General features: G+C 39.5%; 1 protein-coding gene across 1 annotated transcript; it reads right to left on the bottom strand.

Annotated features, from left to right (window-relative positions):
• Positions 1-5,118: 5,118 nt before the first annotated feature.
• LOC143850344 (uncharacterized) lies at positions 5,119-15,487 on the bottom strand. Its single transcript, XM_077359602.1, has 3 exons — positions 15,156-15,487; positions 5,597-8,829; positions 5,119-5,484 (listed from the first exon to the last, which is right to left on the bottom strand). The coding sequence occupies exons 2-3, from the start codon at positions 8,657-8,659 to the stop codon at positions 5,476-5,478; spliced, it is 3,072 nt and encodes a 1,023-aa protein (XP_077215717.1). The 5' UTR covers positions 8,660-8,829; positions 15,156-15,487; the 3' UTR covers positions 5,119-5,475.
• Between the last annotated feature and the right edge of the window lie 5,507 nt (positions 15,488-20,994).

Raw genomic sequence — 20,994 nt, 5'->3', positions numbered from 1 at the left:
CCAAACCGTGTAACGCAGGTTCGGTGATTCCCCCTAAAAAATTTTTCAAAATGATTGAAGAAAAGAACAAACTGTGTAACACAGGTTCGGAGAAAGACCAGATCGTGGAATACGGAATCTGTTAAGTTTTATCTTTATTAAAAATCTTTCAAAACTCGAGTAACTTGAGAGAATTTTTGAAGGTCAAACACCTTTTTTTTTTTTTTTTTTTTTTTTTTTGAGCGAATTCTCTGGAGTGAAAAAAAAAGATGCAAAGCATTTTACTGAAATTTGAAAATCTCTGTAGTGAATTCTAGATTCCACTGGGATAAAGATTTTTCAAAGAAATTCAACTCCAAAGGAAAATAACCTGACTAAGAAGCTCAATATAAAGAGTGTTCGAACTTCTTTAGTCTCTATTTTATAAAAATATTTATTTCAAATCTCAATGATTACTTGACATCTTTTATGACATAAGTCATAAAAGATGCCCCTAGTATGATTACTTCCATGACAAAATTCATTAGAGAGCAAAAAAAAAGGAATGGGCCAAAGGCTGAACATTTGAGATTACAACAAATTTTTCTGATAAACACCTGGGTTTACAAGGTTTTTCATAGGCACCAGAAACTTGTTACACCCGAAATTTTTTCATCTTTGCCATCTGCTGATATCGAAACTGAGCTGAAAGCTTGCCGACATATGAACATTGCTCTGCTTTACATTATCCACAGGAACCACAAATTCTCTGCTTCTCTAAGCTTCTGAGTCTTTATCACCCCGGCTTTGGGAAGAATACTGACTAAACAGGACTCTGGAAATTGACTTTGAGTCGACAACAAACTAACTTTGACAGACAATGATTAAAGACTTTGACGAGTTTTAAACAAGACTTTAAAAGAGACTGAATCTGCTTCTGAAACTGATAAACATTTTTAAAAATGGTTAAAAGTCCACCACTCTTAGGGCCTTTTTTTTTGTTTTTAAAATATCATGTTTAAAGATGTTTCAACCTCTTTTCAAGATCTCCATCATGGTTATTATACCTTCAGATTACTTAGTTTCAATTTCCTGACTCAAAGAGTAACCAAAGAAGCTCTGATGGCACTTATTCAGACATTAAAGAAGAGCCAAAGAGAAAAAGAGAAGTTCAACTGGCTTTCAGATAGCTCTGTCCTTCATGAAGTCTTGCCGTGACCAAATCGCTCTTTTGGGTTTTCGATTTAGCGGACCGCGTGCCTTAATTTTTGCCTGGACTGTCTGCCCTTGCAGATTTTCCATCCAGCAGGCCCAATGCCTTGATTTTTGCCTAAACTGCCCTTTCGGGTTTTCAGCTTAGCGGGTCTTAAGACTCCATCATTTTTTATTGTTTTTCTGTTTCTCTACAAACCTGGGCCTAAATACACCAGAAGGACTTTCAGGTAGGCTTAGGTTCAAAAAGGCTAAACCCTAATGTATTTACATGTTACTGGACCGAATCTGGACCCTCCAGACTTCCTACGTATCCCTGAAGAAATGGGAATCAGATCCGCGTAGTTCGCCCCATTTGGCTTTGTGAAAGACGTGACCGAACCTGAATTAATCAGGCTACCTACGTACCCTTAAAAAGGGATCAGGTCATAACGTAGTTCAAACTACTTTCTTTTCTTTTCTTTTTTTTTTATATATATAAAAAAAAAATGCCCCTAGTTTGGGTTCATCAAAGAAACAAATTGTTTTATAGGCCCAAAGGGTTTGCAAAACGGTTTAAAACATTTAGGCTGCTGACTTAAAGCTCAGGTCGATCAAAGACGGCCTCCTGGTGTACTTAAGCATAATACTTTTTTAACTGATCCAGGTTTGTAGGTTCATTTAATTTTTCTCCATTTTCATTGAGGAGTCTTACGGCTTTTCCAGGCAAGACTTCATCAACGATGTAAGGACCAGACCAGTTTGGCCTGAATTTACCTCGAGGATCAAATACCGGTGCCCTGTAGGACTTTAAAACAAGATCTCCAGGCTTCAGATCTCGAACACGAACTTTCTTATTAAAAGCTCTCTCGATTCGCCTCTGATATCCCTGAATATGGTACAAGGCTCTCAACCTCTTCTCGTCTATCATATGCAGCTCATCATGTCTGGCTCTGGCCCAATCAGACTCTGGCAAGTCAGCTTCCATCATCACTCTCAAAGAGGGAATCCTTACCTCAACGGGGAGGACTGCTTCCATTCCGTACACCAAAGAATATGGAGTTACACCTGTTGAAGATCTGATCGATGTCCGATAAGCCCATAAGGCATATGGAAGCTTATTCGACCAGTCCTTATAAGTCTCAGTCATCTTGCTAATAATGACTTTAACATTCTTATTTGCTGCCTCTACAGCTCCGTTTGTTTGAGGTCTGTAAGGAGATGACTTGTGATGTCTTATTTTAAATTCTTCACATAGGTGTAACACCTCTTTCTTGAAATGCGACCCATTATCTGAAATCAGCTCGTGAGGCACTCCATATCTGCAAATAATGTTGGCACGGATGAACTTCGCAACTGTGTTCGATGTTATGGAAGCATACGAAGCGGCTTCAATCCATTTCGTAAAGTAATCAATTGCGACTAGAATATACTCATGCCCGCTCGAAGATTTCGGATAAACCTTCCCAATTATATCAATTCCCCAGACTGAAAACGGCCATGGAGAAGTCATAGAGTGCAACTCCGAAGGAGGAACATGAATAAGATTTGCATAGATTTGACACTTATGGCATTTCTTCACAAATGCGAAGCAATCTGCTTCCATTGTGGGCCAATAGAATCCAAGCCTCAAAATCTTTCTAGACAACATCTTGCCATTCATATGAGGTCCACAAACTCCCTCATGGGTCTGCTCAATAAGCTCTGCGGCTTTATCTTCATCAACACAGAGAAGCTGTATGCCATCAAATGACCTTCTGTACAGCTCTTCACCACAAATAACGAAGTTGGCAACCAACTTCTGAAGAGTCTTCCTCTCTTTGCTTGAAGCTTCTGGAGGATGCCCTTTACCAGCAATAAAATTCTTGATATCTATATACCATGGCTTCCCATCTGGACACCTGGCTAAAATCTCTATTGCATTCACATGCGAAGGGGCCCACTGAAGTCTGACAACTAGCGGCTGAACCTCCATTGATATAGAAATGTCTAACATCGAGGCCAAAGTAGCCAAAGCGTCAGCAAAATGATTTCTGGTCCTTGACAAGTGAGTGAACGTAATGTTCTTGAACTTTCTGACCAAAGATTCCAAATAAGTGTTATAAGGGATCAATTTATCTTCTCGAGTTTTCCATTGCCCATTAATCTGGCAAATGATCAAGATAGAATCCCCAAACACATCAATATCTTGAATTTCCAAAGCTAAGGCTGCCTCTAACCCGGCGATGCAAGCTTCATACTCGGCCATATTGTTCGTACATTCAAACTGTAGCTTGATAGAAACAGGAATATACTCTTTCCGAGGGGATATAAGCACAGCTCCTACTCCTTGTCCTCGACTGTTTACAGCTCCATCAAAATACATAAGCCACTTAGTACTTGACGCTTCTTCTTCAATATCCATTATCTCTTCGTCAGGAAATTCTGCCTTCAGAAAAGCATTCTCTTCAACGGGTGCATCAGCCAACTGTTCAGCAACGACACGCCCTTTAATTGATTTCTGAGTGACATAGGTGATGTCAAACTCAGACAATAACAACAACCATCTTGCGGTTCTTCCTGTAAGGGCGGGCTTCTCAAACAAGTATTTTAGCGGATCCATCCGTGAAAGCAAAAAGATCTTGCTCGAAAGCAAATAATGTCTAAGCCGCTGGGTAGCCCAAACTAATGCTAGACATGTCTTTTCCAAAACTGTGTACTTTAACTCGTATTCCAGCATCTTCTTACTGATGTAGTAAATGGGCTTCTCCCGTTTAGACTCTGAATCTTGCTGAGCAAGCATGCAACCCATCGCTGTATCTGTGATAGACAAGTACAACAATAATGGCTGGCCTGGTGTAACTGGCGATAGGACAGGGGGCAAGGATAGACACTGCTTAACCTTTTCAAATGCCTCCTGACATTCTTCATTCCACTTCTTCGAGGAATTCTTTTTCAAAAGCTTGAAAATGGGTTCACACGTCATCGTCAGATGTGATATGAACCGTCTCAGATACTGAACTTTGCCAAGGAAACCTCGGATCTGCCTTTCTGTCTTCGGCGGCTGCATTTCTTGAATTGCCTTAATCTTTTGCGGGTCTACTTCAATCCCTCTTTCACTGACCATAAACCCTAAGAGCTTTCCTGATGTAACACTAAAGACGCACTTACTCGGATTTAGGCGAAGCTGATACTTCCTGATCCGTTCAAAGAACCTTCTCAGGGCAACAGTGTGCTCAGGTCGAGTCTTGCCTTTCACAATCATGTCATCAACATATACCTCGACCTCTTTATGGATCATATCATGTAAAAGAGTTGTAGCAGCCCTCTGATATGTAGCACCTGCATTTTTCAAACCAAACGGCATCACCCTGTAGCAGTATGTACCCCACTGAGTAATGAACGCTGTCTTCATCATGTCCTCGGGCGCCATCTTAATCTGATTGTAGCCTGAGAAACCATCCATAAAGGATAGAAGAGCATGACCAGCTGTATTATCAACCAGGAGATCAATATTGGGAAGAGGAAAGTCATCCTTAGGACTTGCCTTGTTCAGGTCTCGAAAATCGACACACATTCGAACTTTCCCGTCCTTTTTGGGCACCGGTACAATGTTTGCAAGCCATTCTGGGTATTCAACTACTTGAATGAATTTTACCTCCAACAGCTTCTTAACTTCTTCATAAACTTTCAACTCCCATTCAGTTTTGAGTTTTCGGAGCTTTTGCTTCTTTGGCTTAATACCAGGGATTAAGGGTAAGCGATGTTGAACAATTTCTTCACTTAACCCTGGCATGTCATCATATGACCAAGCAAAAACTTCCTTGAACTCTTTAAGTAAGGCGATTAATTCCTTGCGTTCTTCAGGAGATAAAGTTTTACCAATTCGAATCTCCTGAATCAAGGTTTCGTCACCTATATTCACGGTTTCAATTTCCTCTTCGAGTGGTTTTGCTCGGCGATTCTCATCCTGTTGAATCATGTATTTGATTTCAGGAGGAGTGTCGTCGGCATCCTCATCAGAGGGGGAGTCTTGATTGTTATTATTAAGATTATCAAATTCTGAAGCAGAAACAGTAGAAATAAAAGTAGAGACAGGAATGTACTCAGAAGAATTTTTTATTTCATTGAATGCTGAATCAAGTACATGAAATGATGAATCACCCACATCGGGCTTTACAATAGACTCTTGAAACAAATTTACGGACTCAACGAACATATTGACATTTATGTCAATTGACTCTGAACTATGTATGGAAATAATATCTGAATCAACGATAGAGGCAGCATCTGACTTGATCCCTCTGGAAGAAGAGGAATCATCATCGACTTCAGGAGACTCGACATTTATATTACCTGCATCAAAAGAATTATTAGAATAAACAGACTCTGAATCAAACTTAAAGACTGACGGGTACTTATGGACAACTGACTCTTTTGGAGGGACACGACTGTTTAGGAAAGTAACCTGAGGTATGACCTGAAAAGTCCAATTGGTCAATGGTTCTTCTGCCGGGATGATTAAATGGGTAGGGTTCAAAATTGAAATCCTCTGGTCGATCACAGCAATAGTCTGTGAATCTTCAAGAAACAATGAACTCAGAAGGCTCGACTCTACATGCTCTGCCCAATCAGCTTCTGACTCAACTTCTGAAATCTGCAGACCAGTCTGCTTGTCTTCCAACTGCAAATCGAAGAAAATTTCAAAGCCTGGCAACCTTTGCCCTGAACTCTCATCCAGCCAAGTCTCGGCAAAACCACAAAAAGGGACATCAGCACCTTCTTTCCTAAACCGGCCGTTCATCGTCAAACTAATCGGCGCCATTGGTAATTCTAACCCTCTGCGGCGACATTCAGCCCATTTCATCATCAGCAACCTCATTTCTTTAATTTCCTTCTTTGAGGGCTTGTACCCTAGCCCAAACAGACCATTGAAGGATTCGAACTCAGGGAATTCGGTCAAACCCTGATGGTATTTCCCCAGCCCTGCACCTGGCATGTATCCCTGTCGACGAACCATCCGAACGACATTCGAGTTTGTACTGGTCAGGAAACAAATTTCCTCATTCATAGCTTCTTTAAAGGTGATGGTAGCCACCTCTAGTGAAAATCCAGTTAAACTAACATCCTCAGACTTCTCCATTGTCAGGTCCTGAGTAATCAGTCCTACTTCCAGGTCCGGGTCTCCCTTTACGGTTACCACTCCGTTTTTACGAAGAAATTTCAGCTTTTGGTGAAGAGAGGAAGGAACAACCCCGAACTTGTGCAACCAGGGGCGCCCAAGTAACAGCAAAAATGAGGCTTTGATGTCCAAAACCTGGAATTCTATTTCGAAGTCTTCTCCTCCGATTTGTATCTCAGTTACTAGGGTTCCGATCACATCTCGGCGAGTACCATCGTATGCCAGAATACCCTGTTCAGATGGGATGAAATCCGCAGGACCAAATCCAAGAGTTGTTGCAGTACTCAACGGGCATACATTCAGAGCAGAGCCATTATCAACCAATACCTCTGGTACTCTCTTCTTGTTGCAAACTACTGTGATTTTCAGAGATTTGGTGTGGTCTCGGCCCTCAGAAGGCAGATCGTCGTCAGTGAAAGATAAAGTCTTAGACACTCTTGTCATGGCAACCAAGCTTACCAGCTCATCAGGAGTAGTGTCTACAGAGACTTGTGCTGAGTTAAGCTCTTGAAGGACTAATTTTCTGTGCTTAGATGAGGCCATGAGTAAACCCCATACAGAAATATTAGCCTGAGTCTTTTTCAACTGCTTTAACAAGCTCTCTTCTTCTTCATCGGCGCTGACCTTACTGACCTTATTCTGTCTCTGGTTTTCAGCATTTCGTGCAACCTCTGCAGGATTTTCAACACACAATTCTTGAGGCTTGAATACACGCCCACCACGGGTCATGTGACGCATCTCGTCACAATGGTTATCCAACAACAATAACTCATCTTCTTCAAAGTCCTCAGCCCTTAAGACATAAGGAGCTGCCCTTGCATTTCCGACACTGTCAGTCTGAAATACACAAGGCTGGGATGATGATGACTCAGCAACTTCGTCATCAACGAAGGAAATCACATAACGTTCTCTCCTTTCTACTGCCTCCAGCTCCCTATCATCAAACTTCATGACAGAGGTTTTTTCTGTTGTAATGGCACAAATGAGGTTTGCTGGATCAAGCAGAGGTTCGTCAGTAAAGATGGCGTTGGTAGTAGGAGGAGGCATGGCATGATGGTTAGGAAGTGGGTTTTGAGTGACGTTTGGTCTCTCCACTGCCAACTCATTTTTGTCAATCATGTTTTGGATGGCATGCTTCAAGGCTAAACAATTCTCAGTCAAATGCCCTGGACCTCTGTGATATTCACAGTACTGATCCGTCTTCCAAAATGTGGGTAAGGGATTGGGTGGAGGTTTGATATCTGGGAGCCGGATCTTCCTGTCTTTCATAAGCCTTTTGAATATCATTATTATTGGATATGGAAGAGGATCAAACTTTCTGTCATATGCAATTCTCCTTGGAGCAGTCTCTGCAGCAACTCTGGCCACAGGCCTGGTATAACTGACAGCATGAATTTCTTTGGACTGGACCATAGGTCTTTTCCCGTCTCGGATTTCAGAAGAAACCTTGGCTCTCAAGCCTTTTGTTATGGCATCTTCTGTCTGAGTACCCGTCTTGATTAAATGGTCAAAGCTCGGGTAATGCTGAGGAGCAAGAAAATGAAAATACGTGGGAGACAAACTCTTCAGAACCAGCTTTATCTGCTCTGATTCAGTCATTTTCTGGCTTAGCTGAGCAGATTTGTGTCTCCAGCGCCTGATAAAGAAAGTGAAGGTCTCTTGAGGACCTTGCTTTAGCTGTTTTAGGTCTCTCTTCGTGACCTCAATACCCTCTTCCATTGAGAATTGCTCTATCAGTTTCTCCGAAATATCTTCCAGGGTTCTCACCTCCTCGGGCTTTAACCTTAGAAACCACTTCTTTGCGATCCCAATCAAAGAAATCGGGAATAACTGGGCCATCTGCTCACGGCTCAGACCATACTGCTGGGACAAAATGATAAACCACCTCATGTGGTTACGCGGACACCCGGTTCCGTCATATTTGTCATAATCAGGAGCTTTGAAGTTGGGCGGTAAAGAAACTGTTGAAGATAGTATTAATTCAGATACGTCAAATTTCTTGGGTCCCTGGACTCTCATCTGCTCCATCTCATGAGCCATCTTGCTGAACTTTTCAGACATTTCCTTCTCAAATTTTTCAAATTTTTCTTTTTCTCTATCAACCTCTGGAGCACAATACTCTGCAGCATACTGATCATCATCTAAATTCACCTCGAAAGACTGGATAACGGGTCTATGCGACTCCGGAGCTGGAACATGAGAAGGCTGAAGTACGGGCCTAGACGTGGAAGTCTTATCACTTATCTGTGTTTTCATGTTTGCCATTTCTTCTTTCATTCCTGCCATGTCTCGGGTGAGGTTTTTCATCATCTCTTGCATGCTCATTAAAAGTTCAGTTGTGTCTGCCATTTGATTTACTTCAAAGGAACCGGAAGACTCTGGTGAAGAAGGTGAGTGTACTGCGGATGGCACAGGAGAATCAAAATGACGAACAAGTCTAGACACTGAAGTAGGTCTAGACCAGGCAGGCTTAGCTTGGGAGTCTTTTTTAGGAGCGATGGTTGCTATCTTTCAGAATCCTGATTGGAAGTTAACAAACTAGATTAATTGATTGACAAATGAAATAAAAGAGTTTGTACCAATAGAGACAAAAGTAAAAACAAACATCCTTTGTATTGATTATACTGGCGGCAATCGGTTACAATGTAAAAATGCTGAAAACCCTGAATCATTGACTGTAAAAAAATTCTTTGAACAAATGAAAACAATAAAATGACAATCTTGATCCAAAGATCCTCATGGTTCATTAATTCGAGCTCTTCGGTTTGCAGGCTCCCCAAATTCTCTTCCCTTTCGAAGTTTAGACATGAAAATAGATCTCCTCTCCGTGATTTTGTTTCTCCAGGCAGCTACTATGGATGCAATGAGATCAGGAGTAAGGTCTTCACAACAAGGTGGTGTGATAACCTTAGGAGGACACAAGATTCCAATAATCTGAGAAGGGAAACACAAAGGTGCATAGAAAGATGATTTTTCTAAACCCATAAGATGGACAAATGAGTATGGGCAAGTACTGGTAACAATTTGTGGACATGATTGACTCACCCAACGAATTTGGCTTTCCTTTATGGTCTGCAACCAATGGTGCCATTCTTTAAGCTGAGATTGCTTAATCTTGGTCTTCCAGGAATGAAGACTTTTAAGGGTGTACTCAATGCGGTTCTGTGGCTGAAGGATAGTGAGTTTCTCACATAGCCACACATATAACAGCTTGGCGCAGCCGAAAAAGTTATCCTGTACCTTTTTACTAGCAATAACGTCTAAGCCATAAAAGGTTTCAGCTAGCATTGTAGGGACAGGATTTCTCCCCTCATTTATCTGATCTACAATTGTTAACAAGGTGAAAGGAGCAGCACTAGAATCTCTACGAAGAACATGACGTGCAAAGACAGCAAAGACTAAGGCATTACGTCGACACTTCTGAAAACGGGAGTCAGTAGGATCGACGTTTTGAGAAAACAGTTCAATGAGGGTTTGAAATTGCACATTTTTCTCAGTTAAGCAAGGCAGAGTTTTCACGATCTTATTTTCAAAAAGTTTGTAAAAAAGATCATGAGGGGAGTCTGTGCTTGAAGGTCGGATCCAGAGTCCCTCGGGAGGAAGCTTTAACAAGGCACACCAGTCCTCAAATATAGGACAGAGTTGAAAAGACCCGAATCGGAAAACATGGAAAACAGGATCCCAACATTTAGCAGCTGCTTGAAGAAACTTCCAATTTATGCCACGACTATTCAGATGAGTAAATGAACCGATGAAACGCTCAGTGATACTCCATTCTTCACACCTTAGCGGAAAAGATTTAATAGTCTCGGCTATCCACTTGTCTAACAGATTGTTCGCCATGATCAGACCTGACACTCAGATAGAACAAGATGATAAGGAAGGGAAGATAACCTTTAAGTGATCAATAGGAATAAGCTTGACAATCTGGGACATGGAATTTTTTCATCAAAGATGAGTGATCACACATCTTTGATCAAACCCTATAATCAACAGATCAAGGACTAAACCTGGCCAAGATAATGGCGACCAAAAAGCCACTGACTAGACTTAGATCTGAATAACGGAATGGATATAACTGATTGAATTAAATAAAGAATCTCTGACTAAGAGGAGAACCATAATATACATAATCAGTATATATATAGATATATACACATACACACAAATCCTAACCAGGGGCACCAGCCCTAAATCTAATCTAGCGGAGTCGAGAAAATCTCGACTCAAGACAGACTGATGAGTGTGCTAGGACCGTGTTGTAGCCACGCAAGGTGAGCTACTCTAGTCTACAGATGGGACAAAGCTCCTAACTCTAGGCTCCACATGTGTAAGCAACACATGTTCGACCCTATATGAATGCAATCTCGAAACGGGTACTTCCTAGTTGGGCTTTACTAGGTTAGTAAGTATATATAATATATATAAAACAAAGTAGGGCTCCAGACTCAATCTATCGGGTACTATGCGTATGAAACATACTTAACATGTATAACACAAGTACGCCCCATGTTATACATAGTATGTTTCATTGCTCATCGGCTGCTGTAGACAAAAGTACGCCCAATGTCTACGGCTGCAGCACCGGCGCATAGCTTGGAAATAGATTCAACAGTACCATCAGGATAAAGATATCCCAGTCGGGCACGCATTGAATCTATCCCGTGGAACCAAGAAGGAAAAACAATGAAAGAAATAACAATTATGATAATGCATGATGTGTAGTGTGTGAATCCCTCATTTTAATTACGCGCCTATCTGGTGCCCCTGGATTCTAACGATAAAGTTCCCATTTAAAATGATTTTAGCTCAAATTTCTTCAAAGTTAGTAAAAATGGCATTTTTATAGAGTTAGGCAATGTTTCAAAAAAAACTCCCCAGCAGAGTCGCCAGCCTGTGGACCCCGATCCGAGAGAAGAAATGAGAAGGTGAGGGAACAGGCCCCCTACACCATCCTCTGGATCATCCACGTGAATGAGAGCTCTGCCAAGGAACTCTCAAAACGGATGCCACCCTCATAGCATATCACGAGTGGCGATGTAAAAAGAAAGAGATATGTCTTGATCCGGAACCGAAGTTCAAAATCGAGACATACCTAAAATAAACTCAGAGTCGCCATCCATGGACATGCCATGGAACCCTAAAATCAAATCCTCTGTGCAATGGATAACCAGAAATATATATGGGTTCGTGCCTGGTTACGAATGGAGAAGGTCTGAGAGCACCCCCAATTCGTCCGAGTGCAAGCACTTGGTCTCTTATGCCATTTTCATTAACTCTAAAGAAGTTGGGTAAAAATCATGTGAAATGGGAACAATCCTCAGGAATCGTCTACCTAAGCATGCATTTCCTGAGAATGAAGAAATAAACACATAAAATGAAATGAAAAATGTGTCACCTAAGCAAAGCTAGGTTATGAGTGACATGCCTAATGGGTGTCTAAGTTTCTGGTGGACACACACATGCAAGCTACAACCAAAGGTATAGTATCAGTACAAGAAAGTAAGAAAACACATCAAAACATGAGATACAAATCTATGCTATATATGACAGGACAAGTCCTAACTCTAATGCAGGACTGGACTCGGACCAGAATGGCCATCCATCCTAGCTGCGCTACGTATCCCGGCCTCGGGAAGAATCGGAGCCCACGTAGTTCGATGCCCTATTCTAAGCTAGGATGCCTAAGACACCTAGACCTTTATCCTAGACTCGATCTAAAAGACCGGACTAGTTATTAAAGTTTCTTACACAATTATTTAAATTCCGGTAAATTGTGAATTTTAGGACACCCTATATGCCCTAACTAAATGTAGGTTAGCCCTGGGCTAATGCAGGTGGTTCCTACAACCTATGTGTAACTAGGCCGTGCATCCTAAGGAAAACTATGGGCTGACTATATGCCTAATCTAGCCATCGGTTCGACTAGATGTCTGACCGATCGACTCGAGGCCTCCTAACTCTAGAGACACTCACACGACAAGACATACCATATCAATACCAATCAAGACAAACTCTTAACTCTAGAACACAACCTAAACAGCTAGGACATACTCCTAACTCTAGAGGAAGATCTTTTTGAAAATGGTTTGAATATTTTTGTAATTTTTAAAGATTAAAAATGTTTATTTTTTAAGGTTTGGCTGGACTTAGGATGTGGATCCTGAGCTGCACTACGTACCCTGTTGAAAGGGATCAAGCCAACGTAGTTCGGAACGAACTTTCAAACTACGCTTATAAAAGAAACACTCAACACTTTAGATTTATTTATTTTTTTTAGTTTTTTTATATTTTCAAATGTTTTTGATAGTTTTAAAGTTTTCAAATGTTTTTGAGTTTTAAATTTCTAATGTTTTTGGATTTTAAAGCTTTTCCAATGCTCTAAACCTTTAAATGTTTTCAATCTTAAAGGGAACACGCGAGAACAACCACAAACTAGGGCAAAGCCCTAAAACCAAAAGGGGAAACCCCGAACAAGCAACTAACGCCTCAAAGAGACGATCCACAACAAGAAACTGGCGTCTCAAAGAGACAAACCACAACAAGAAAGATAGCGTCCCAAGAAGAGAGAAAACGATCCAAGATCCCAAGCAAGCAAAGCTCTAATAAGACTGAGTTAGCCTCTAATCAAAGCGAAGTAATCAACAACTCTAAAGGAGAAACTCCGAACTAACAACACTAAAGAGGGAGAATAAATGAGTCAGAGACTCTCTAATAACACTATCGAGTCAAAGACTCACTCTAAAAGAGGAGGCTACTCTAACATGAGGCTAAGTAAGCCTCCTAAAGGGGAAACTCTCTACATGAGACAAGGCTTGTCTCCGAGACACAAATGACGTAAAAAAGAATAAGAGACCCTGCGCATATTTGGCAAAGGTAAAACACCCAGCCGGGCCGGACAGCTACCTAGCCCTAGGGTGCAACAAATGTGCAACCAGATACCCATATAGGATAGGGGTATGAAGCCAAGCCGAGTAGGGTGTTCTCCCAAAACCAAACGACGCACAAAGAGGAGGTTTAGCAAGAGAAAGAGACTGGGCAAGTCTCCTATACACAGAGGTAGGATAGAGAAAAAAAGCTAGCAAGACTAGGCAAGTCTCCTATATACAAATGAGGGGTATGCTACTTGGACTGAGCAAGTCCCCTAAGGATGGGCTTGGGCTAGCACCTTCATCGCCCCAATATAAGCATTAAAATTGATATAGGCTCCAAACAATTTTTAAAAAAAAGAAAAGGTGAAATTTCCACCCAATATGTAATTCTCTTCAAAAAATGGTCAAAATGCCAAACAAATCATGGGAATGATTCAATATGTGATTTCTGACTTGCTAGCATGCTCATCATATCCCAATACAAGCATTAGAACTATATAGGCTCAAAACAATCTAAAAAAAATGAAATCTCCATTCAACATGTAATTTTCAACAAAAATTGTAAAAAATGCCAAACAAATCATGAGAATGATTCAATATATAATTTAAAACTTGCTACCAAGCTCAAACATCCAAAACAATTATTAAAATTGAATTGAGCTCAAGTTATCCATGATTTTCAAGAAATAGCACAATTATGACATATAATGTGAAAAATGCAACTTTGCACTTACTTTTGGACCCCTCAAACATCAAAACCATAAAAAATACTACTAATCAAAATTGTAGATCTCATCATAAGAAACATTCTCTCAGTTGACCACTTTGTTTGGATCTGGCCAGAAGTGGTCGGAAAATGGCTTCTTCCGATCCATCGCCATTAAAGGACATATTAGTGTTTTAACTGAAAGTTCGGGCTCAGTTTTGACTCTTAAAACATTGCTTCTGGAAAAATTCACTCAAGGACAAAGTATTAGAAAATCTCTTGAATAACATTTTTTCTTTGTATGGCTTCGGACGAAACAGACCTGGAGTAGTCTAAAAATGGCCAACAAGCTGCTGTTGTAGAAATGACATTGTTTTCAGAAAAACTGAAGCTTGCAAGTCGTTTTTGACATATTAAAAAGCATTTATGGAAAACTTTGATCAATAAGGAAGTTTTAGGAAATACTATAACGAACACTTTTCCAGTTCACAGTTTTGAACAATTCTAAGCAGTAGCAGTCCAAAAGTTTCTCGACACAGTAATTTCTAATACACAACAAAAACATCAATTAAAGGACATATTAGTGTTTTAACTGAAAGTTCGGGCTCCGTTTTGACACTTAAAACATTGATTCTGGAAAACTTCACACAAGGACAAAGTATTAGAAAATCTCTTGAATAACATTTTTTCTTTGTATGGCTTCGGGCGAAACAGACCTGGAATAGCCTAAAAATGGCCAACAAGCTGCTGTTGCAGAAATGACATTGTTTTTAGAAAAACTGAAGCTTGCAAGTCGTTTTTGACATGTTAAAAAGCATTTATGGAAAAATTTGATCAATAAGAAAGTTTTAGGAAATACTATAACGAACACTTTTCCAGTTCACAGTTTTGAACAATTCTAAGCAGTAGCAGTCCAAAAGTTTCACGACACAGTAATTTCTAATACACTTAACAAAAACATCATTATGGACTGAAAATTTTAAACGGGCATAACTCTCTCGTCTTTTGGCCAAATTTGGGCTGCCATATGTCGAATTGACCGGTTTGACGAGATCTACAAGATTGAGATGTTTAATTTTGAAAATTTTGAGTATTTGAGGTCGAAAAATAAAATAAAAAAAAAATAAAAATAAAAAATCAGAACTAAGGATCACTATACCTAGGAAACACACATACACATTCAGAGACACATACATCTATTTGTAGACATGCGCATATATATCTGCAAATAAGTACATATCCATATACATCCATTGTATTGACATACCTGATGTAGATAATTCCCTGAGTTCCAGTAGAGCCAAATGAAGGAACTGTAATTGTGCTATTGACGGAAAGATGGTTGGGATTCGACCAGAGTTGTCGAAGTCCACCCGATTGCCGGAGATCGGTGGGATGATCGGCGATGGAGGAGAAAGTGAAGGTGGAGGGAGGAGATGGGATTGAAGTAGAAGATGGTGGTAGGAGAAGAAAATCTCCAAACCCTCTCCCTCTCTCTGTGTTTCTCTCTCTCTCTCTCTCTCTCTCTCTTTTTCTCTCTTTTCTTTCTTTCTGTTTCTCTCTTTTTTTCTTTCTTTCTTTCCTCTTCTTTTTTTTCTTTTTTTCTTTTCTTTCTCTCTCCCCAAACACCTCTCTACACTCTTCTTTTATAGTTGAAAATCTCAGATCTAGATCTGAGATTTTCTCCCAAAATCTCAGATCCAGATCTGAGATTCTCAAAATATCAGATCCAGATCTGAGATTCTCAAAATCTCAGATCCAGATCTGAGTTTTCCCAAAATCTCAGATCCAGATCTGAGATTCCCAAAATATCAGATCTAGATCTGAGATTCTCAAAATCTCAGATCCAGATCTGAGATTCTTAAAATCTCGGATCTAGATCTGAGACTCCCAAAATCTCAGATCAAAAAAAAAAAAAAAAAAAAAAAAAAAAAAAAAAAAAAAAAACGAAAATGATAATAATAATAATAATAATAATAAATGATATATATGCCTCCCTTTTCCATGGACAACCACCTTTAAGATGATTCACCCCCCTTTTTAGATTACACTATGTAGATTACACTATGCTTCCTACATTGCTCGTCTTATTTGACAAATCGGCTTGGATTTTGATGAAATTTGGCGGGGGCCTTGGTGAGACCCTACCCTAATTCGCAATGTAATTTGAGATCTTAGCTTAGTGATTGGATGGGGTTTTGCTTGAACACCGCAAGCTTGGGTCTGGTCAAAATGGGGTGTCTACACCATCATAACTCTTAAATTACTTCGAGTTTTTCATCTCTGTTTCTTCGATTTTCAACAACCCTTCGACATATTCAAAATGGGATGAATTTGAATCCATTTCGAGTTGAATTGAGTGAGTTATAGTCAATCAATCGGAGGTAGTTCTGTAAACTGCTAGACCAAACTGCGAGTCCAACTATTTCCACCATAACGCTTAAAATACTTGGCTTTTTTCAGCTCCGTTCTTCCGTTTTAAACTACACTTCGACTCCTTCGAAATGTAACAAATTTCAATGAATTCCGAGTTGCATTGAGTGAGTTAGGGTCATTCAATCGGAGGTTTGTCTGCAAACTGCTAGACCAAAGCGCGAATCTAACTATTTCCATCACAACTCTCAAAATACAAGTAGTTTTTCATCTCCGTTTCGTCCATTTTAAACTACACTTCGATTCCTTTGAAATGGAACAAATTTCATTGAATTACGTGTTGAATTGAGTGAGTTATGGTCATTCAATCGGAGGTACGTCTGTAAACTGCTAGGCGAAAGCGCGAGCCTAACTATTTCTACCATAACTCTTAAAATACTTGGAGTTTTTCATCGTCGTTTCTTTCGTTTTCAACTACTCTTCGACATCTTCCAAATGGTATGAATTTGAATAAATTCCGAGTCGAATTGAGTGACTTATGGTCAATAAATCGGAGGGAGGTCCGTAAACTGCTAGACCAAAGCGCGAGTCTAACTATTTCCATCATAACTCTAAAGATACTTGAAGTTTTTCATCTCTGTTTCTTTCGGTTTCAACTACACTTCGACATCTTCAAAATGGCATGAATTTGAATCAATTCCGAGTTAAATTGAGTAAGTTATGGTCAATCAATTGGAGGTTGGTCTGTAAACTGCTAGACCAAAGTGCGAGTCTAACGATTTCCACCATAACTCTCAAAATACTTGGCTTTTTTCATCTCCGTTTCTTCCGTTTTAACCGACACTTCGAGTCCTTCGGAATGGAAAAAATTTCAATGAATTCCGAGTTGAATTGAGTGAGTTATGGTCATTCACTCGGAGGTAGATCTGTAAACTGCTAGGCGAAAGCGCGAGTCTAACTATTTCTATCATAACTCTTAAAATAGTTAGAGTTTTTCATCTCCGTTTCTTCCGTTTTCAACTACACTTCGATATCTTCAGAATGGTATGAATTTGAATAAATTCCGAGTCGAATTGAGTGACTTATGGTCAATGAATCGGAGGTAGGTCTGTAAACTGCTAGACCAAAGCGCGAGTCTAACTATTTCCATCATAACTCTTAAGATACTTGGAGATTTTCATCTCTGTTTCTTTCGTTTTCAACTACAGTTCGACATCTTCAAAATGGCATGAATTTGAATCAATTCCGAGTTAAATTGAGTAAGTTATGGTCAATCAATTGGAGGTTGGTCTGTAAACTGCTTGACCAAAGTGCGAGTCTAACTATTTCCACCATAACTATCAAAATACTTGGCTTTTTTCATCTCTGTTTCTTCCGTTTTAAACTACACTTCGAGTCCTTCGAAATTGAACAAATTTCAATGAATTCCGAGTTGAATTGAGTGAGTTATGGTCATTCACTCGGAGGTAGATCTGTAAACTGCTAGGCGAAAGCGCAAGTCTAACTATGTCCATCATAACTCTTAAATTACTTCGAGTTTTTCATCTCTGTTTCTTCAATTTTCAACAACCCTTCGACAGATTCAAAATGGCATGAATTTGAATCCATTTCGAGTTGAATTGAGTGAGTTATAGTCAATCAATCGGAGGTAGTTCTGTAAACTGCTAGACCAAAGTGCGAGTCCAACTATTTCCACCATAACGCTTAAAATACTTGGCTTTTTTCATCTCCGTTCTTCCGTTTTAAACTACACTTCGAGTCCTTCGAAATGTAACAAATTTCAATGAATTTCGAGTTGCATTGAGTGAGTTAGGGTCATTCAATCGGAGCTATGTCTGCAAACTGCTAGACCAAAGCGCGAATCTAACTATTTACATCATAACTCTCAAAATACAAGTAGTTTATCATCTCCGTTTCTTCCGTTTTAAACTACACTTTGATTCCTTTGAAATGGAACAAATTTCATTGAATTACGTGTTGAATTGAGTGAGTTATGGTCATTCAATCGGAGGTAGGTCTGTAAACTGCTAGGCGAAAGCGCGAGTCTAACTATTTCTATCATAACTCTTAAAATACTTGGAGTTTTTCATCTTCGTTTCTTTCGTTTTCAACTACTCTTCGACATCTTCCAAATGGCATGAATTTGAATAAATTCCGAGTCGAATTGAGTGACTAATGATCAATGAATCGGAGGGAGGTCTGTAAACGGCTAGACCAAAGCGCGAGTCTAACTATTTCCATCATAACTCTAAAGATACTTGAAGTTTTTCATCTCTGTTTCTTTCGGTTTCAACTACACTTCGACATCTTCAAAATGGCATGAATTTGAATCAATTCCGAGTTAAATTGAGTAAGTTATGGTCAATCAATTGGAGGTTGGTCTGTAAACTGCTTGACCAAAGTGCGAGTCTAACTATTTCCACCATAACTATCAAAATACTTGGCTTTTTTCATCTCTGTTTCTTCCGTTTTAAACTACACTTCGAGTCCTTCGAAATTGAACAAATTTCAATGAATTCCGAGTTGAATTGAGTGAGTTATGGTCATTCACTCGGAGGTAGATCTGTAAACTGCTAGGCGAAAGCGCGAGTCTAACTATGTCCATCATAACTCTTAAATTACTTCGAGTTTTTCATCTCTGTTTCTTCGATTTTCAACAACCCTTCGACATATTCAAAATGGGATGAATTTGAATCCATTTCGAGTTGAATTGAGTGAGTTATAGTCAATCAATCGGAGGTAGTTCTGTAAACTGCTAGACCAAAGTGCGAGTCCAACTATTTCCACCATAACGCTTAAAATACTTGGCTTTTTTCAGCTCCGTTCTTCCGTTTTAAACTACACTTCGACTCCTTCGAAATGTAACAAATTTCAATGAATTCCGAGTTGAATTGAGTGAGTTATGGTCATTCACTCGGAGGTAGATCTGTAAACTGCTAGGCGAAAGCGCGAGTCTAACTATTTCTATCATAACTCTTAAAATAGTTAGAGTTTTTCATCTCCGTTTCTTCCGTTTTCAACTACACTTCGATATCTTCAGAATGGTATGAATTTGAATAAATTCCGAGTCGAATTGAGTGACTTATGGTCAATGAATCGGAGGTAGGTCTGTAAACTGCTAGACCAAAGCGCGAGTCTAACTATTTCCATCATAACTCTTAAGATACTTGGAGATTTTCATCTCTGTTTCTTTCGTTTTCAACTACACTTCGACATCTTCAAAATGGCATGAATTTGAATCAATTCCGAGTTAAATTGAGTAAGTTATGGTCAATCAATTGGAGGTTGGTCTGTAAACTGCTAGACCAAAGTGCGAGTCTAACTATTTCCACCATAACTCTCAAAATACTTGGCTTTTTTCATCTCCGTTTCTTCCGTTTTAACCGACACTTCGAGTCCTTCGGAATGGAAAAAATTTCAATGAATTCCGAGTTGAATTGAGTGAGTTATGGTCATTCACTCGGAGGTAGATCTGTAAACTGCTAGGCGAAAGCGCGAGTCTAACTATTTCTATCATAACTCTTAAAATAGTTAGAGTTTTTCATCTCCGTTTCTTCCGTTTTCAACTACACTTCGATATCTTCAGAATGGTATGAATTTGAATAAATTCCGAGTCGAATTGAGTGACTTATGGTCAATGAATCGGAGGTAGGTCTGTAAACTGCTAGACCAAAGCGCGAGTCTAACCATTTCCATCATAACTCTTAAGATACTTGGAGATTTTCATCTCTGTTTCTTTCGTTTTCAACTACACTTCGACATCTTCAAAATGGCATGAATTTGAATCAATTCCGAGTTAAATTGAGTAAGTTATGGTCAATCAATTGGAGGTTGGTCTGTAAACTGCTTGACCAAAGTGCGAGTCTAACTATTTCCACCATAACTATCAAAATACTTGGCTTTTTTCATCTCTGTTTCTTCCGTTTTAAACTACACTTCGAGTCCTTCGAAATTGAACAAATTTCAATGAATTCCGAGTTGAATTGAGTGAGTTATGGTCATTCACTCGGAGGTAGATCTGTAAACTGCTAGGCGAAAGCGCGAGTCTAACTATGTCCATCATAACTCTTAAATTACTTCGAGTTTTTCATCTCTGTTTCTTCGATTTTCAACAACCCTTCGACATATTCAAAATGGGATGAATTTGAATCCATTTCGAGTTGAATTGAGTGAGTTATAGTCAATCAATCGGAGGTAGTTCTGTAAACTGCTAGACCAAAGTGCGAGTCCAACTATTTCCACCATAACGCTTAAAATACTTGGCTTTTTTCAGCTCCGTTCTTCCGTTTTAAACTACACTTCGACTCCTTCGAAATGTAACAAATTTCAATGAATTCCGAGTTGCATTGAGTGAGTTAGGGTCATTCAATCGGAGGTTTGTCTGCAAACTGCTAGACCAAAGCGCGAATCTAACTATTTCCATCATAACTCTCAAAATACAAGTAGTTTTTCATCTCCGTTTCTTCCATTTTAAACTACACTTCGATTCCTTTGAAATGGAACAAATTTCATTGAATTACGTGTTGAATTGAGTGAGTTATGGTCATTCAATCGGAGGTAGGTCTGTAAACTGCTAGGCGAAAGCGCGAGGCTAACTATTTCTACCATAACTCTTAAAATACTTGGAGTTTTTCATCTTCGTTTCTTTCGTTTTCAACTACTCTTCGACATCTTCCAAATGGCATGAATTTGAATAAATTCCGAGTCGAATTGAGTGACTTATGGTCAATAAA

This window comes from Tasmannia lanceolata, unplaced genomic scaffold (genome assembly GCF_043159265.1).
Source record: "Tasmannia lanceolata isolate RefF3 unplaced genomic scaffold, GAP_Taslan_0.1 ptg000018l, whole genome shotgun sequence".
Taxonomy (NCBI): Eukaryota; Viridiplantae; Streptophyta; class Magnoliopsida; order Canellales; family Winteraceae; genus Tasmannia; species Tasmannia lanceolata.
This window is presented reverse-complemented; position numbering and strand designations above follow the sequence as displayed.